Source organism: Electrona antarctica, assembly GCF_951216825.1.
Source record: "Electrona antarctica genome assembly, chromosome: 15".
Lineage (NCBI taxonomy): Eukaryota > Metazoa > Chordata > Actinopteri > Myctophiformes > Myctophidae > Electrona > Electrona antarctica.
The window spans coordinates 11716414-11733664 of NC_136796.1; the positions used below are offsets into that span (position 1 = coordinate 11716414).

Below are 17251 nucleotides of genomic sequence, written 5' to 3' on the forward strand. Positions count from 1 at the left end.
ATGGACAAAATAGTACATTTTACATCAACTTATGTTAAGTACCTTACAAAACTCTTAGTTTAATTTAAGACATATTAACATGGTCATATAACTTGAGTGAGTATATTTATGATCTATTCTATCAGTCACTAAAGTGCAGAACATCATATCAGCACCATGGACAGCTACTGTTGCCCACACCAGGGCATTTGCTTATTTCTCAGCAAATGCAATCGATCTCAATCATGCAGTTTCTCTAATAACCACTAATATAAGGTAACAATGAAAGAAAAGTCTGAGTGTGACAGTAGGCTTTATTGCATATAATTTCAAGTATCCACACAGTATTTCCACTTTGTATACAACTACTTTTAGCTCAGCAAAATAAAATATATTTCATTCATATTTGGCCTTTTTCTCTCAAACAATTTATTGTATTAAAGGACCACTTCACCACTTTTCAATCTATCTTCATATAATAGGTCCTCACTAATAATCATGATAAAATGGCACCATTTTATTCTACTCATACACAGTCTGAGTCTGAGTGAGGAGACTCAGACACAGTCTGTCTCATCATTGTTAGGCAGACTTTTTATTAAACAATATTTATTTACAAAAATGTTTAGATTTGTATTATCGTGAGAACGATGGCTTCCATTTTCACATTGCAACTTTTCAGGACTAGAAAGCCTGCAGTTTCTATTAGCTTGGATTCCCCATCGATGATGTCACTGGTGGACGGGTGTCTGAACTGCCCACAGCCCTCCTATGAGGCACAGACAGAGTAGAAACAAATGGTGCCATTTTATCATGATTATTAGTAAGGACCTAGTATATGAAGATAGGTTGAAAAGTGGTGAAGTGGTCCTTTAAGAAATACAAAAGAAATACAAAATGTAAGCCTGTTTTAAACATATACACAGAGAATTGGTATCACTTGTAGGCATTAGCTTTATGTTTGGGAAGGAAGTTGAAATTCCCTGGTACAGGTCCAAGCAGCATCTCACTGGAAAAAAGGGTAAAACATAAAAATGGTTAGTGATGTCCATCTAGTCACGTGCATGTTAAGTTGCGCTGCTGTGAAGTGGCGAGTGTAAAGCGATTGGATAAGGAAGTTTGTGTGTGTACAGTATCGAGCTCTGGTAATCTGTAGGGCACAAGTGGTATATGGTATTTGTTCACCGTAAACCATGTTTGAAAGCCACATTTCCATGAATGTATTTACATTCCGTACTCATCAACTTATATTACATTAACAAACACTGTTCCTTTTTTTTGCTCTTTACATTTGTATCTAAGCACTTATTCCTACAGCATTACATCTTAAAATGAAAAAAATAGACCAACTACACTGAGTTACATTACCATTCAAGACTTTCCTGTGTACGGTATTCATAATATTATTACCTTATCTTTACCCAGTCCCCAACATGTTGACTAGCCATTAGGGACTCTAGATAATCCCTGCCCATGTAGAAAGGAGGTCGCTCGTTGATCCTCTGAGGCACTCGTTCCAACAGCCCCACGGGTATGTATCTATACATAAGATAGCAAGAGACAGAGAAATTGTTTGATGGTCTCAGGCTATTGACGACTAGAGGATTCTCAAGTCACATTATCAATAGCAACATTAGCTTTGTACATCAAGCCAATTGTATATGATCATTATTTGATCGATAATTCTTCATGGCTAGAGATATACTACTGTATGTGTCATCTGCCAGTGTAGTATCTGTCAAAAGTAAGATCGCAGACATGACTTTTTCATTTGCTTATTGTACTCCATCACACTATACAGAAACTGGATTAATAATAATACTGATTGCTGCAAAAATAATTCATACATTCCAGATTCCACGGTGATTCCTAATGACCCACCTGCACATAAAGGAAAGCCACTCCAAGAGGAAGTTGCGGGTCTTCTCCAGGCCTTGTGTGTCTGAACCCCAGTGTTCCAAGCCATAGTTAGTGAAATCCCTGAGGACGTCCATTCGCTCACTGGATGAGATGTCCCAGTCCCGCCTATCCTTGATTTCAGTAAAGATCCAGGGCTTGATGAGTGCACCCCTATGGAAGATGGCAGAAGAAATTATATTCCAAATCTAATTTCAACTTGGACCATGGGACGACATTATTCTTTTAATTTTGATAACATTACATATCGTCATGTTTTGGCCATTTGTTAATTATGAGCTATTCTGCTGGAAAGTATGATGATAACACATATTTAGTTTCAGAATTTGTCACAAAGATGACATGACAAGAACCAAATAGCTGATGGTGCTATATAAAATTGTATGTATGTATTATTATGATACATTACACTGTAGTTGGGACAAAATAAAATCATACTAATGTAATTTACCCGGTCTAACAATGATTTATGCAAATGCCATATACCTGACATAATATTACCAATACATGAAGAATTAAGTACCAACCTTGCTATCATGATGCCAGATACTCCAGTTTCTCTTGCTTTCATGGCATCTTCATAGGACAAAATATCTCCATTCCCTAGAACAAACAACAGTTAAGTCCAAAGACAAGATAAATCAAAACATTGACCAGTTTCTTTTTCAAAACAATATTACAGATTCAAATAGCATACAGTATGTGTAGCTTCATAATCTAGAACAGCCCATGTACCAAAAAGTGGAAGAGGGCTAGCCAGTTTGGCACAGGAGTTGATATAGTCCCAGTCAGCTAACTTTGTGTATCGCTGCTCCCTGGATCGGCCATGCAGCTGGAAAAACAAAACATTGTTACATATCGTCACATCATTTTAAGAAGTACCCCTGTAAATTAATTTAGATTAATATAATGTGCTGTTGAAAATCAATATCCCTATACGTACACCTCATCTCATCTCATCTAATAGCACAGCAACAAAATAAAATGTGGATAGGATTGATGGAATCTTTCACTTCAGCCACTCAGGTCTCTGGGCCACTTCTGAAAGATTGGTCAGGTATTAGGCCTAATCCAGAGCCATAGAGTAAGAAAGAGTTACGACAACTCTGTTCACTTCATGGGGCCAGGCTTTCTACATACTTATATTGAATGGGGACAACCAGACGTTTACAGAATGCATTGGAGCATATGGGCTTGCGAGAGTACATGAACCACGTGACAAGGCTGTTTTCTGCCCACTCAATGTCATAACTCTGCCTTACTCTATGGCTCTGGCCTAACCGAGCCCAGACCTTTGGGTCTGATGCATTTGGAAGAATGAGTTTGAACTGTTATAATGGGTTTATATAAGAAGGAGTTGTGTCTAATAAAATACACGTTGTGAACTTGTAAATCTGCCTAAATAGTATAAGAGCCCTACCGTGATCATGGACACACCCCATTTCTTCATCTCTGGGATGAGTTTATGAGCCACATTGCACTTCTCATGAACACCAGTACGGATCTTGACAGTCAATGGCACATCAAGGACCTTAGGGTAGGAAAATATGTCTGCTGGCATTAAACTTTGCATGTGGAAAAAAAAAAAGAACTAGGAAAAACACACAAAATAAATACCACAGACAAAGAGAGACAAACTATGAAAAATCAGTAAAGGAAAAGTAACAAATCTGAATCTGAAATAAATCTGTTTTTTTCCAATGTTTACCTGTGTAGAAATAATTATATTAATAGTAATAATAATAGTAATATTTGTAATCGACTTGTTCCCAGCACCATGACAGGTGCATCTTGCATAAAAGGGTGTCTTACGTAGTTCATTCCGCTGATGATCTGTTCAAACTTCTTTGTCCGTGTCATCAGACCACATCCTCCACCCTACAGGGGAAAACATCATGTCGGACTCATAACTCAAACATCAGCCACTGAGATTTCTGCAATTAATGTCCAAGCAACAACACCAAGCACCAGACTTTTACCTTTTTGTAGACAAGATCAATGGGACACCCAGAGTTAATGTCCACAAAGTCTACATCAGCATTGTCGTTGATTAGCTCTGCACACCTTGTCATTGTGTCTGGGAAGCAGCCCTCCACCTACAGGACACAATTCAGGTTATACAGAGCCTCTACTCCATTTATTTACCTTCTAGCCAGGATAACATTTCCATTCAGTACAACATGAATTTCGTTTTTTGTAGCAAGAAAGGAAATTGGAACTGAATCACCATCAGAGAGAAAAATAATAATGTATTTTATTTGCATAATATCTCCTCAATAAAGACTTTCCCTTCTCATTGTGAAATATATGCACCTGTTGTTTGCTATTATATGGACATTTTTGTGGAGTGCAGACACACCATAAACACTATTGCTACTTAATTGACAATTCTGAAGAGTTTCAGACGGTGACAAACCATAATGGTGCGTTCACATGGGCAGACGCAAAGACGAATGGGAGTATCATTTGGAGCAGCTACATGCATCATTGCGTCTTTGCATCGTCATGTCGCTGGCAATTCCATTGACAATGAATGGTAGTCTGCGTCTTTGTTTCTGCCCGTGTGAACGCAACATAAAATTATCAAGTAGAAAAAGAGTCTATAAAACAACCAAAAAACACGCACATCTAAAAAAACCTACCAAATTGGATGCTGGACAGATAAATAGTATTAGTAACAGTGTAAGAATTAAACAAGGTGCCAGTAAACTTTTGCACTTTGAGAGCATCAATGGGTGTGCAAACCCTAAAATTAACCCACCTGAACGCCGAAGATATCTTCACTTTCATGCCTCTTTAGAAGGGCCCACTCAGATGCCTGTCCCTGTAGTAGGTTGGTGCACATGGCCATCTCTCCACAGGTGATGTCAGCACCAAAACGTTTGCAAATGCGACGGAAAGGTAGATTTCCACACTATGGGATACAGAGAAAATGATTGAACCCTATTTTAGACATAAATCAGGCTTAAGTGGTTCATATACTAAATTCCATTCTATCAATTTTGATAAATCCTCAAGATATAATATTCCTGTTTTACAGTCTGGACAAAAGAAACCCCCATCACCTTGATAACCTTTATTTTATGAGTTGAAATCTAAATTACATTATATATTACCTGCATGAGTAGAAATGAGTACTTACTGTTGTTAGAGGAGCAAGATAGAGCTTGTCTTGAAAGTCCACCTTGAGGAAAGTGTGAAATAAATGTACTGTAATTGATAACAAAAACATGCATACACAATAAAACATTTAGTGTTAAATCTGTTAATTATACATTAGTAAATGTATAATTTACGAATGTACTGAAAATTTAATAATGTAACCAAATGGACCATTACAGATACATCTGGTTACATTTGTAAACCAAATGGGTTAAATTAACACATGGGGTTTTTACTGTGTACCTTGCTAATATGGAAATTAATTTAACAATGCATGGTATTTGATTAAATCATTGAGACAAAGAAACATTGATTAGATGTTGTGGACGTTGAGGTGGATAAAATATACCGGCTTCTTTTCGCAGGTCCGCAACTTGATAACATCGCCATCTGTCAAGGGGCCAATAGTCTTGACGAGAACATGTTTATCCTGGCTGCCCTGTGATTGGTCAAAAAGGAAACCATTCCCAAATGTTGCATTACGCCTGATGACACCAGCTGTTTGTTATTGTTTTGTTAGCTACGGTAGTTTTAAGGACTACTTGGCTCTGTGTCTAGTGAAACCATACCTCCATTTCTGGTGCAGTTGTTGCATGTAGTTCCTCACCAGCAGGACTCTCAGTGGACATTTCAACTGTACACGTATTACCCGAGCCTGACAAAGAATTTAAATATCAGTAGTGTCAACAGAGAGAATATACAATACAGCCTGTGTGAATCTCATTATACCGTAGCCTTCCAATCATATGGTAATCTACCTAATTTATCCCTTTACACCAACATCTGTTCAACTGCTAGAGGGAGTAACTAATTCATTGTAATTTAGGTTAGTGAATGCAAGTCAACTGGGATTTGGACATGATTAGCCCATATGACAGAGGCTTTTGTCTTCATACCATGCTGCTTTCCCGGATTCCTGTCAATCGTTTTGAGGTACTCCGCTGACTTCTTGAATGAGACCAAACGCTTTCTGAGTTGAATCTGGAGGTCTCTATCCAAGGTGTTCCTCACTGGAGTCGTGCCTTCACAAGCCTTAACGAGTTCTTCATTCACCATGTTTTTGAAATCTGGTGAAGTGTGTGCCTTGGCGAAGCGGCAGGCCAGACCATATAAGCACTTTCCATAGGTGTTGTAGAGGTAGCAGCTTTTGCCGATGTCAGCAGGCTTGACAGCCATGTATTTTGCAATGTCATGGAAGAATTTGCATTTGTCTCCAAATGAGCAATTCCCACGTTCCTAAATTGATTTGTAAAAAAAAAAGTATGTCATCACTGGTTTAAGGGATTAATAAACTTGTGTCAACAACAATGTGTTGACACAAACACCAAAAATATCTGATCTACAAGCTGCATTTTTTAGGGATATTCTACTGTTAACCCATTGATGCCTGATGCAACGTATACGTTGTTCTACCCTTGATGCCGGCGCACTCTCTTCGTCTCATCAGCTATTGCTATACATGTAGCAACATAACTATTTAAAAAAGAATTAATCAGAATTTGAAGGTTTTTAGAAACCTTAGGTCAGGCCCTAGAAGGCATTCCCAGATTCGGCCTCAGGCATCAATGGGTTAAGACTGATGATAGTTCTTGGTTTAACAATTTCTATGCATTTAATGGTTTGGGTTTCATACCTGAATGACTGATGTACACAGTCGTGTGTTATCATAGCTGTTGGGTTTCATGTGTGGTCTTGATTTATTCTGTCCCCGCATTCGTTTGCCACCTGGCTTCACCACATTATCTCCATCATTGGCACCCAGTTTGAGTTTTTTCACGTCTGGTTCTTCCAGAGGTGCTTCCTTAGATGCTTCATTTTCACTGACCTCCTTTCCTCCTTTAGGGCCCTGTCCATTAGAATCTAAATACCCATGGAAATTTTCTTTGGTTGTTATGAATCTGCAAGCATAGCAATAGTCACATTAGCACATCAGTATAGCACACAACAAAGTGTCAAAGATTAGGACAGTTAGCCGGGCATCAGTTGTACATTATTTCTGTTGTAGTTACATGATTTCCGTTATGTGTTTAGATAGTGAATTGGGAAGTAAATAATATATTTTTAAATGTTGTTGGCACTCTTTTATTCAACTGGAAAAGGCCAGTGGAAATGTTTTTAGATCCCATAATGTAGTCATCTTACTGGGTCTCCATTTATTAAACAAACCAAACAATAACAAGAACACACTTTCCGGTAGTATCACAGATTCAAACAGAACATCTTTAGTAGTAAATTCAGACAAAAAGCTTTTTGTCAACAGTGACGGAAAGCACAATAACTCACTCATTTTTAATGACAGCTATGCCTTTTGCTGCCCCATCAGTGCTGCTCACAACATCTTGAGATGTTTTCTCTACGTCCTCATCGTCTTTCTCCATTTTAATGAAAGCCTCATTGTCTTTCTCCGTTTTAATGACAGTTATGCCTTTTGCAACCCCATCAGTGCTGCTGACGTCTTCTTGACATGTTTTCTCTATGTCCTCGCTGTCTTTCTCTGTTTTAATGACAGTTATGCCTTTTGCAACCCCATTAGTGCTGCTAACGTCTTCTTGAGACGTTTTCTCTATGTCCTCGCTGTCTTTCTCTGTTTTAATAACAGTTATGCTTTTTGCAACACCATCAGTGCTGCTAACGTCTTCTTGAGACGTTTTCTCTACGCCCTTGCAGTCTTTCTCCATTCCTCCTTCTGAAATATCAGAAAATAAAAAGGTATCATTATCATGTCAGGTGCTGAGTGCATGTCATTCCACATTTGTGATAAAGAAATATAAAACATAATTAATACGTGAATTATTTTGAACTGTCAAGGGTCTATTAAAGGAGTGCTTCACTCATTTTCAACTTAAACACTATTTAATAAATAATAATAAATTCAATTAATTAATTAAATTTACTTAAATGTATTTATTATTTACTTAATATCTTCATATAATTGGTCCTCCCAGACTTCACTATATGCTCGTTATATTTCAACATGCTAACTGAAACGGAATTATCCATTATTATAAATAGATTTTAAAAAGTTTTAAATCTTGTTGATGAGGTCACATTTAGGCAGGTTTCGTGACAGTCCACAGCAGCCCTGCCTGGGGCAGAGCACTGAGCGAGCGGTCGCGAATAGACATATCTATGAGCAAGTGAGTGAGGACCAATTAGATATGAACATATAGTTGTATAACATCTACCAAAGGAGTCAAAGAGTTCGTTTTGAAGAGAAATGCAGTATGGACAATTGGACATAGGCCTACGTGTGTTTGATTGATTGAAAATCGTATTAACAGTATGCATATGCAGAATGAGTACATCAAACGAAAGCACAAGTCAATATAGCCCCATATGTGCCCTCTCCCTACGCTCATTCTGTAGCTCCGAGATGAGGTCACAGACAGAAACCCCTCCCACCCCGTTCAGAAACGGCGCATGTTTCCACAATTCCCCATTGCTTACCCTTTTCTTAACAATGCACCAAAACCTTGAAGTGACGTTCCGGGTTTACACTAATTTACCGTCAACAACGCCAAAGAAAATCCAACTTTAAACGGTTACACGAGCGTTACAGCGGTTGTTTAGCATGTTTTTCAAGGAAGTTGAAAAGCTTTAGCGCCTCCCCGGCGCCTCCCCTGGTCGAAAATGTCCAACTGACTTCAGTTCACTCGACATGCCCGCGCACACGCACCAATCCCTTGATAAACACGGAAGCGACTGACAAAATTCGCTTCGTAAGGCTCGGTTCAAATCGCTAGTTGGATTTTCTTTGGCGTTGTTGACGGTAAATTAGTGTAAACCCGGAACGTCACTTCAAGGTTTTGGTGCATTGTTAAGAAAAGGGTAAGCAATGGGGAATTGTGGAAACATGCGCCGTTTCTGAACGGGGTGGGAGGGGTTTCTGTCTGTGACCTCATCTCGGAGCTACAGAATGAGCGTAGGGAGAGGGCACATATGGGGCTAAAGTCAATACAAAATCTGGGTGGCACTGGCAATCACACATCTTAAAAGTTTAAGCTATAATGTTTGTTATATTATGCATTAAAACGATGGGATCATGTCCATTATTGATAGATTGACATTTTTATGTCACAGTAATTATAATGGGTACATAATATTTCAAGCGAAAGCACAAGTCAATACAACACTGCTACTTTGAGGACATAAACGCAGCAACTTTGTTGAACTACAATAAGTACGCGTTAACCGTATGTTCATGGGCAGACTGAGATTGTCGGATTTTAGGTAATTTATTGGCTGTACTGTTAATACTGTGCCCAGTCGGGTCACCACACCAGTAACGTTAGCTCATAGGCTACTTTCTTGTAAATAAGCCAATGTTAACGTTTGCATGACATTTTGTAGACCAAAGAATAAACTAAACAACACATTGGATGTCTGCTTTTCAAAACACTCAATGATAGACCATGTGGAATATAATGTATTTCCTTATAAATACCTGGATGTTCGGGGGAAATTTAATTACCACAGCGTGGGCTTGTGTTTGCGCAACTGTTAAAAGGGTCCGTGTGGTGGCATCATGTGTACCAAATATTGGTTCCATACGGAAGAGAACAGCTACACTTGTTCTCATTTCAATCTCAAGTTCTCAACTAAACTACCTGGCTGTCACTCAGTACATAGTACAGTACTACTAGTACTACAGTAGGCTCATTCATTTTTCTGATGAAAACAAGTCTAGTGCTTTTCGGTTTCGTCCTCAAAGTAGCAGTTTTGTATTGACCTGTGCTTTCGTTTGAAATGTACCCATTCTACATAGGCCTACTGTGTGAAATAAAATCAATCAACCAATAGGCCTATAGCCAAACATCAGGCAGTTTGCCTGTTTTCTAACGTGGCATGAAAAACAATTAATGGAAGGAGTACTAGTATACATAACATTTACTAGTAATAATAGACATAACATTTTGTAGGAAATGTGCTATTTGACCACTGCATGGCTAAAAAACAAGTGGATGAGAAACCAGAGGAAATACTGGAACATATTTACCAAAGAGCACATTTTATTTTATATCAATTAAGCATGTATTTCAATTATATCAAGTTATTCAAGGAAAAAGAAAAGTTAAAGCACACATGTTTTAATGGTAATCCATCCAAAATTGGAAGCAATGTCAAACAAAAAACACATTATCTTGCATCGTCTAACATGGCATAGTACATTCACTCATCTGGTGAAGCAGTAAGTCTTTCCATCTTTGCATCAAATCTTTTTCGACTCAGTTCCAAGATGTTAATGCCGTTCCTTTCAAAGTCATACCCCACCCTTTGCAACTCCACTATTCGCCCGGTAATATTCTTTGTGCTGAATTCTAGAACTCTGGGCTTCTTCACTATTTGCATCAATGTAATTCCTCCTTCCAGTAGACAATCCAGTTTAGAGCTCAATGTATTCGACCCCATGAACAGCACCATTGGATAGGCGAGTACAAGCTTTTTAACATCAGTTTTCCGACCACCATGCATGATAATCTTCTGCTGAAGGCTTTCAAAATTATTTTTGAGACACTCATTGGAGAGGTCCAGGATTTCTGCCCCAGCACCTTGCAGCAGAGCTAGAAGTTCAGAGTCGCTAAGCTCTAGAGAAGTTTGAATGTTGTCAATGTTTGTCTTGACTCTCTTTGTGCTTCGGATTAGAATGTATTCATTTCTTAATATGATGGTTTTAGCAAAATGTGCTGGATCCTCCCCACCAAGTTCAGAACAAACACACTCCAGGAGCTCCACCATTTGCTTGTTGAGGTTCACAGTGTTGGAGAAGGTCCGTGGCGCTGTGGTAAGTAGTCGGTGAAGTTCTTTGGAGTTAAGTCCCAGTGAGGTCAGAAATCGGATGTTGCTTTCCAAATTCTCGTTGTCGCTGGAGCGGAAGAAGGACTCTGGAGAGCGATCCAAGACGCGTATAATCTCCTCATCACTGTCGAAGAAACTTCTCCACATATCCCACTGCTGCTCCAAGTTCCTGTCTGAGCGAGTGATGGAGCGGGGATAGCGAGATATGATGCTGGCGATCACATTGTTGCTGGCACCTTTGCCCTGCAGGAACTGAGCGACACCTTTCTCATTAGTAAAGATTCTCCGAAGTATCGCAGGCTGTCGCTGCCGTACCTTCTTCAAGTCCACTCCCATAAGGTTCAGGTTCTCAAGCAGAGATTTGTTCTCTGACTTCACAGACTTCTTATTGGAAGTTACAGTGCAAAGCCCATGAAGGCAGGGGGATGCGAGCTGTACTGGAGGGTGGTCAAAGATGCATTTCGATGCCAATGCCCAAGGCGCATGTAGGAATGTCCTAAGTCGAAGTGATGCTGCCATTTTCATAGAGCAGGCCCGTCACAGCCACGGCAATGATGATCTGTGGGAGAAAATCACAATCAAATTAATAAAACAGCGGAGCATAGGTGGGCACTATGGATATCTGACCACCTTATTGGTAGAATGTTTAAGCATGTTACAATTTACAATTTAGGCATTTAGCAGACACTCTTAATCCAGAGCGACTTTCACTTGGTTTAAAATAGGTTTAAACAGTCTGCAATGAAAACTTCTAGTTCTACCGTCAATTTAGATTCCAGGTTTACAACACTGATTATGTGTCCAAGTTTATTATGCATCAATAGATCATAGATGCTGTAAGAGCCATTTGAGCCTCTCTGTGATGTCACTACAGGGCAATGCCAATTTATCAATCAAGGCCTAGGTTGCCATGGTTACAGGGAGGGTATTTAAGTTTTTAACCCTGTCCCTAATGAATTGCAGGTGTTGCTGATAGGAGGCAAACTGTTTTCTGACTGTGCAGACAGGGACTGTTGCATTCACCACGTTTGACTGTTTGTTATTTATGTTATTTGCATTCAAAGTATAGGATTCTGGACAGTAAATAAATATAATTTAATATCCACTCAACGAACATTCTGGACCTCAGTTCTTTCAGTTTCAGCACACGTCTAAACGTCATCCTCAACCGTCAGCAGCCAGTAGCACCTAATATAGGGATTTAGGCGCTTTTACAGTGAAAGTGGAATAAGATTTTGCCTGATTGATGAAGAAGTGAAATGAAAGGTGATGATTAAATAAAACAACAACATTGCACTCACTCATGTGTTTTGTTTTCGTTTCACCCCAGATGATGGAAGGAAAGGAAGGAACTGCCTGTGTCACAAACGACCACTACAACACATTTTCAGTATCTTACTATTCTTTATTGAGCGCCCTCTATTGCTGTGGAGTTTGAAAAACTTTCCGGTTTACCCCACTAGATGGCAATATAGCACTTCAAGTTCAAAGCATAAACACTGGCAGAAATGGATCAGGATGTAATGGATTATTACATTATTATAAAGATAGATTAAGATAAATAGCCAGAAACTGAGACTACAATATATGAAATTAAGCTTATGAGAAGCATTTGAACGTATGCATTGATTGATTGATTGAAGTATAGGTTTGCAGAATTACAGTACATTTTAACTCAATATAAAAAGTGAGTGGACGACCCAATAAAGCACTACACTTGTTTACAAGAGGGTCCACCTTGTTCAATTCATCATAAAATGGGTTGCATGGGTGCATGGGTTATTTAACTTCCTTCACTGTCTGTGAATAATGTAGACCGCCGCCTAATTGTTCTTGTGTAGGCTACATCACGAAACCCTAGACATGAAGACATACAGCTACATCATATCTCACATAGAGATATGATGATATAAATATAGTGACTCCTAGTTCAACCATAAATAATAATTATTATACCTGGTGTAAATTAATACATTTCCTAATGTGGAGTACCATCAAGCTATCATACCAGAATCTGCCACTAGTATGCTTTATATTTCAATTGTCTTGTTTTGGACAATGAACAGTAAATGTTGCTTATAGTTTATTCATGTAAATTCAGTGTCTCAATTGCCAGCTGACTCTTGAGTCAGCTGTCTGCTGTGTTTGTCACAGAGGTCGCCAAGCTGGCACACAAAAAAACTCTCTTCGCTGATGAGCCCCTGACTCTCATACATAATTTATTACAGCACTGTACAATCAATCTTCAATATTCAAATGGACTTTACGTGCATCTAGATTCTAGAATGAATGGCAATGGAAAGAAAAACATGCTCTGTTATGTCTATCCATTGGTGTGTTAAGGATGTGATGTAGAACCAATTCTTTGTTCCCTCACAACTGTTTTCTTTTCCACATTTTTTCCACATCTAACCTATTAGATGCTATACTTAAAGCTCTATTCTGTCATTTTCTTTGGTTTTCACTGTAGCTCAAGTGGTAAGAAATGTAATTACATGTGCAGGAGATGCACATACGTAGTGCAGCTTTAAATGTGTAGCAATACAATTACAAACATGACTTAGAACCAATCAATAATGAAGTGTCATAATCTAATGCATGCTAAAATGGGGGTCCTTGAAGTAAAAAGAAAAAAAAGAAAAAAAAGAAGAAAGTTTGAGAACTGTGACTAGCACGTCTGCATGCTTGTCACACAGTTCTCCATACTTTGACATTATCGGTGAAATTGTGTCCTGGGCCATCTGTTGAGTTCTTACGGTATAGAGCTGCTGGGGTGTCTGACACAGTACTCCTTTGGTGCATCAATAATTCAAGAGCCTAAACTTTCAGATGGCCAGCAGTTCCTGATTGAAGCAGCTGTAGCCTGTAGGCTACAAGCAACAAGTATTCATAGGTGAGTTCAAACTGGTATAAGGATGTCAAAGAGAAGATGGGTGGAATTCAAGATCTGTCAGACCATAAGCTGTTCAGCTCCAGTCTCCAGAAGACACAGGCCATCCTCTCCTGCTGCTGCTACTGCTGCTACTGGTAGGCCAGGGCCTACTATGTTTCAAAATATCTGGTGGTATTTTATGCATGTAACATCATAGAGCTTTTTTGAGATTATGACATTTTAGACAATCTACAAGAATTGGGAATTTATAATTTTTATGGCCGGTCCTAATGGGGTTTTAACTATTTGTAACTTGTATATAATGTAGGCTATGTCAGGATATCTGTTTTGGAAACCACTGTTGGATGTGAAGCCATATGAAATACAGTGTAATGAATCTTCTCTTCTCTTCTCTTCTCTTCTCTTCTCTTCTCTTCTCTTCTCTTCTCTTCCTCTCCTCTTGGGCTACTCCAATTCTGGATGAGTGTGTTGTAGATTGTATTATTACAATGTTTTAACTGTCATGTGTCATCCGTGTTCATGAATCATAATCCTTGACTGCAGTGCAGGTTCGTCACTCCTGCCTACAAGAAAGGTCTATTTATTGATTATGTCAATGAAAAATAAAATAAAAACCACACAAGCTGCATAAACAAATTGATAAACGCCATAGGAAAACAAAGGCTAGATTGAAGAATGAAGTTCTGTTTGACATTCCGAGAAGGCGTGGCTAAAGCGGCACCTATGATACGTCATCACACAGCCAGCAGTCTCGTGTTTACGTGGAAAACATGGCGGCTGGGATGAGAGCGTTCCAAAGAGCTAGCTCCTAGTAATGCGACACTGTCGCTCTGTTTTGGTAGTCCTACTCGAAGAATTGGAAGTCACTCAAGTCAGGCGCCTGGCGGTTTTGTCGCTAACTTCTGGGACTATTGTCTGGCAGTTCGCATGAAGCAATTTCCCTCTTGTCTCAGCCACAGGGACAACGGCAATGGAAGACGAGGAAAGGCAAAAGAAGCTGGAGGCCGGCAAAGCAAAGGTATGGAAGACCTTGAGTCTACATCTCCCATGTATAACTTCAACCCATTCCATATGTGTAAAAGCTATATTTGCAGAGCTCATTGCATGCCTTCCTCAACTCATTGTTTAATGTTTTGGGCCGTCAGCAGCTGTTTTTACGGCACCCTCCTCCCATAACCCACTCAGCTGTCAGAGTCTCCTGTCCTGGTGGTCAGTGACAGCTGGGCTAGCTAGTAGCCGGACACATTCCATTGTGATGCTGTCTGTGTGCCAACTCTAATGTTTGATTCATGTTAAACTTCTCTCACTGTAAGAAGCTCACAAGCAAACCAACCAGGCAGGCACATTTTGTGATTGATAGGTAACTAATCACTAATAGCATGCGAGTATGCGGACAATCTTGTGTGACAGGATTTCCAGGCTGGGCATGCCCCCACTAGCTTTAGCAAACGTTGCCACATGGCACTGGGAAATAGGCATTTTTTTTTAAGGTTAACTGCACTAATCTGTACCAACCGGTGTCACAAATGAGGTCATAACAAATACCCTAGTTAATGGCATACAAAACAGCATATAAATCAGCTTGCCAATAGGCCACCAGGAAAAGATAATGGGGAAAGAGTACTACCTTTCATGAGCATTATGTTCAACTACATTTTCATGTACACCTTGACACACAGCACAATACAATTCAAATGCAATAAAATGTTGCACACCAAGAATGATCAATCTGCTGCTTCCATCCTCGGTTTACATTTGGAGGTGGATTGGTGCTGTAGTTGGGGTATTAGCTACTTCACAGCCTCTTTGTTCTTATTGGGAAATTAATGAGTTGCTCGGCAAGCTTTGATATTAAGCTGCATTAATATCAATCTTACACACAGTGCATGATTTAATTTATGATTAATTCAAAGTTATGCTCATTGCTCAGTATTGTTTTCCTAGTAACTCCTGATGGATGTAACTTCAAATACAAAACACTTAATAATTAACATGTTAGACATGTCATTTACAGTAGAAAGGGATTGTTATTCTCGCCAAAAGGCCATAAAGACTAAGGGGGGAAAATATCACTATTTTCAGTCTTTATATGAAAAAGTATTAATGATGACGATCCAATCCAACACATTCTTCAGAATCTGCACCCTGCCTTTAGGCAGATGGTTCACACAATGCTTCTATAAGTGCAGACTGAACTACAACAAGAATTCCATCCTCCTCCTCCATCATCAAGATTATATGGCAGTAGAGACTCGGTATAATTATTAGTAGAGTAGCGCTACTATATGATGGGGGACAAAGTTATTCTCGTTTTATTTTACTATTGTGTTTGATTATATTTGAATTATTGTCTCAGACACATTATGTTGGACATTATCAAATTAAGTATGTTTTATGAGTTTATCTATCTTTTAGGTACGATCTGTGCCATGATGGGTGTAATTTTATGATGTTGACAAGTTTGTCTAATGCAGTGGCTTGGTGCCCAGATCCTTATCTGACTGATCTGATCCCTGTAGTACTACTACTACAACAACAACGGACAATCTTCAAAACTGTCTGGCAAATAATTAGTTCTCTTGTTAATGTTTTGGCCTGGTGACACTGCTGTTATTCCACGTGTTCTGAACACAGTCAGAAAAGGGACATAATCTTTCCCAAGCCAAATTACACTTATGATGACGTCCTCCGGTGACGTTCAGGATGTTCAGGACTAGGCCAGATCACAGCCCATATGGGGATGATCTTTACGTCATTTCTAGGACGTCTTCACCAGTTGAAATAATACAGCTTATTCTGGGCCAGATCTGACTAGTTATGATATGACTTAAGTTGATCTGGCCTCAATCGGACTCTCTCTGATTCATCCAGGGGCGTCCGTTTTAGTGGGCAGAATTTATGTTGGTTGAAATCAGGTGATAATCTGGGCCAGATATGACTAGTCTTGGTTTGACTTGATCTGGCCCCAATAGAGACGTCACTAATTTGTCCAGGTCCTGACCGTGTTTGCTGGGTTACAATTAAAAGACAAGACCCAAACCTTTTTATTTGTGACTGCTGGTTCTTTGTTGAATGCTATTAGCTAAGTCATTACCATGTCTCTGGCATGTGGGCTGACAAAAGGCCTCTCTTTGTTCCTGCAGGGAATTCAGGATGCATTGTACCTCGCCTTTTATGTTATCAATTCCTACTAGCAGGACAGTAACTTGCACATTTTAATTCACTGTATAGATGTTGATAATGCTGCAGGAAATTAATCTTGTTCCAGGCCAATAGGTCCATTTCACTGTGGCATTGCATTGCAGAGTTGGTATTGCCCGGCTAAACCATGATGATTCTCCTGTGTCTTGTCCTTGTGAAAAAGCCCAGTCTATGGAGGGTCATATATTAGGGGTATCTCAATGAAACCAAAAGACTAACTTTGAATCAGTATTATTTTTTGCAGAAATCCAACATTCTCTTCAGCACCCCTTAAAGATGTCATGAAATGACTTTTTGCAACCT

At 39.2% G+C, this 17251-nt stretch overlaps 3 protein-coding genes across 9 annotated transcripts in view; 1 reads left to right on the top strand and 2 right to left on the bottom strand.

Moving 5' to 3' along the window:
* Nucleotides 1–256: 256 nt before the first annotated feature.
* On the bottom strand, nucleotides 257–9596 carry dus3l (dihydrouridine synthase 3-like). The gene is made up of 16 exons (XM_079523098.1): nucleotides 9503–9596; nucleotides 7342–7744; nucleotides 6692–6956; nucleotides 5955–6294; nucleotides 5628–5713; nucleotides 5408–5497; nucleotides 5039–5080; nucleotides 4658–4810; nucleotides 3876–3992; nucleotides 3709–3774; nucleotides 3317–3427; nucleotides 2632–2728; nucleotides 2424–2499; nucleotides 1861–2049; nucleotides 1390–1518; nucleotides 257–988 (listed from the first exon to the last, which is right to left on the bottom strand). The coding sequence occupies exons 2-16, from the start codon at nucleotides 7734–7736 to the stop codon at nucleotides 916–918; spliced, it is 2229 nt and encodes a 742-aa protein (XP_079379224.1). The 5' UTR covers nucleotides 7737–7744; nucleotides 9503–9596; the 3' UTR covers nucleotides 257–915.
* Nucleotides 9597–10045: 449 nt separating this feature from the next.
* Nucleotides 10046–12235, bottom strand: mterf1 (mitochondrial transcription termination factor 1). Of its 3 annotated transcripts, none has more exons than XM_079521914.1 (3): nucleotides 12156–12219; nucleotides 11979–12042; nucleotides 10046–11413 (listed from the first exon to the last, which is right to left on the bottom strand). In XM_079521914.1, exon 3 carries the CDS (start codon nucleotides 11377–11379, stop codon nucleotides 10228–10230), a length of 1152 nt encoding a protein of 383 aa, XP_079378040.1. In that variant the 5' UTR covers nucleotides 11380–11413; nucleotides 11979–12042; nucleotides 12156–12219; the 3' UTR covers nucleotides 10046–10227. The 3 variants fall into 3 exon arrangements, with proteins under 3 accessions (XP_079378040.1, XP_079378039.1, XP_079378038.1); XM_079521913.1 differs by having other exon boundaries at nucleotides 11970–12042; XM_079521912.1 differs by lacking the exon at nucleotides 11979–12042 and having other exon boundaries at nucleotides 12156–12235.
* A 2290-nt stretch (nucleotides 12236–14525) lies between these two features.
* Nucleotides 14526–17251, top strand: part of akap9 (A kinase (PRKA) anchor protein 9) — a 92065-nt gene continuing 89339 nt past the window's right edge. For all 5 annotated transcript variants that reach the window (XM_079523011.1, XM_079523010.1, XM_079523014.1 and 2 more), the window contains exon 1: nucleotides 14526–14765. In XM_079523011.1, coding sequence (XP_079379137.1) covers nucleotides 14718–14765 — 48 coding nt within the window. In that variant the 5' untranslated portion in view covers nucleotides 14526–14717. The remainder of the gene's footprint in view (nucleotides 14766–17251) is intronic.

What these genes read in the sequence shown, in the direction of transcription:
- dus3l (XM_079523098.1), bottom strand. Translation starts at nt 7,736, where the DNA reads ATGGAGAAAGACTGCAAGGGCGTAGAGAAAACGTCTCAAGAAGACGTT. An exon ending in TTGATCTTGTCTACAAAAAG is followed by an intron (nt 3,775 to 3,875) that starts GTAAAAGTCTGG and finishes TTTCCCCTGTAG; the next exon opens with GGTGGAGGATGTGGTCTGAT. An exon ending in GGGGTGTGTCCATGATCACG is followed by an intron (nt 2,729 to 3,316) that starts GTAGGGCTCTTA and finishes TTGTTTTTCCAG; the next exon opens with CTGCATGGCCGATCCAGGGA.
- mterf1 (XM_079521912.1), bottom strand. Translation starts at nt 11,379, where the DNA reads ATGAAAATGGCAGCATCACTTCGACTTAGGACATTCCTACATGCGCCT.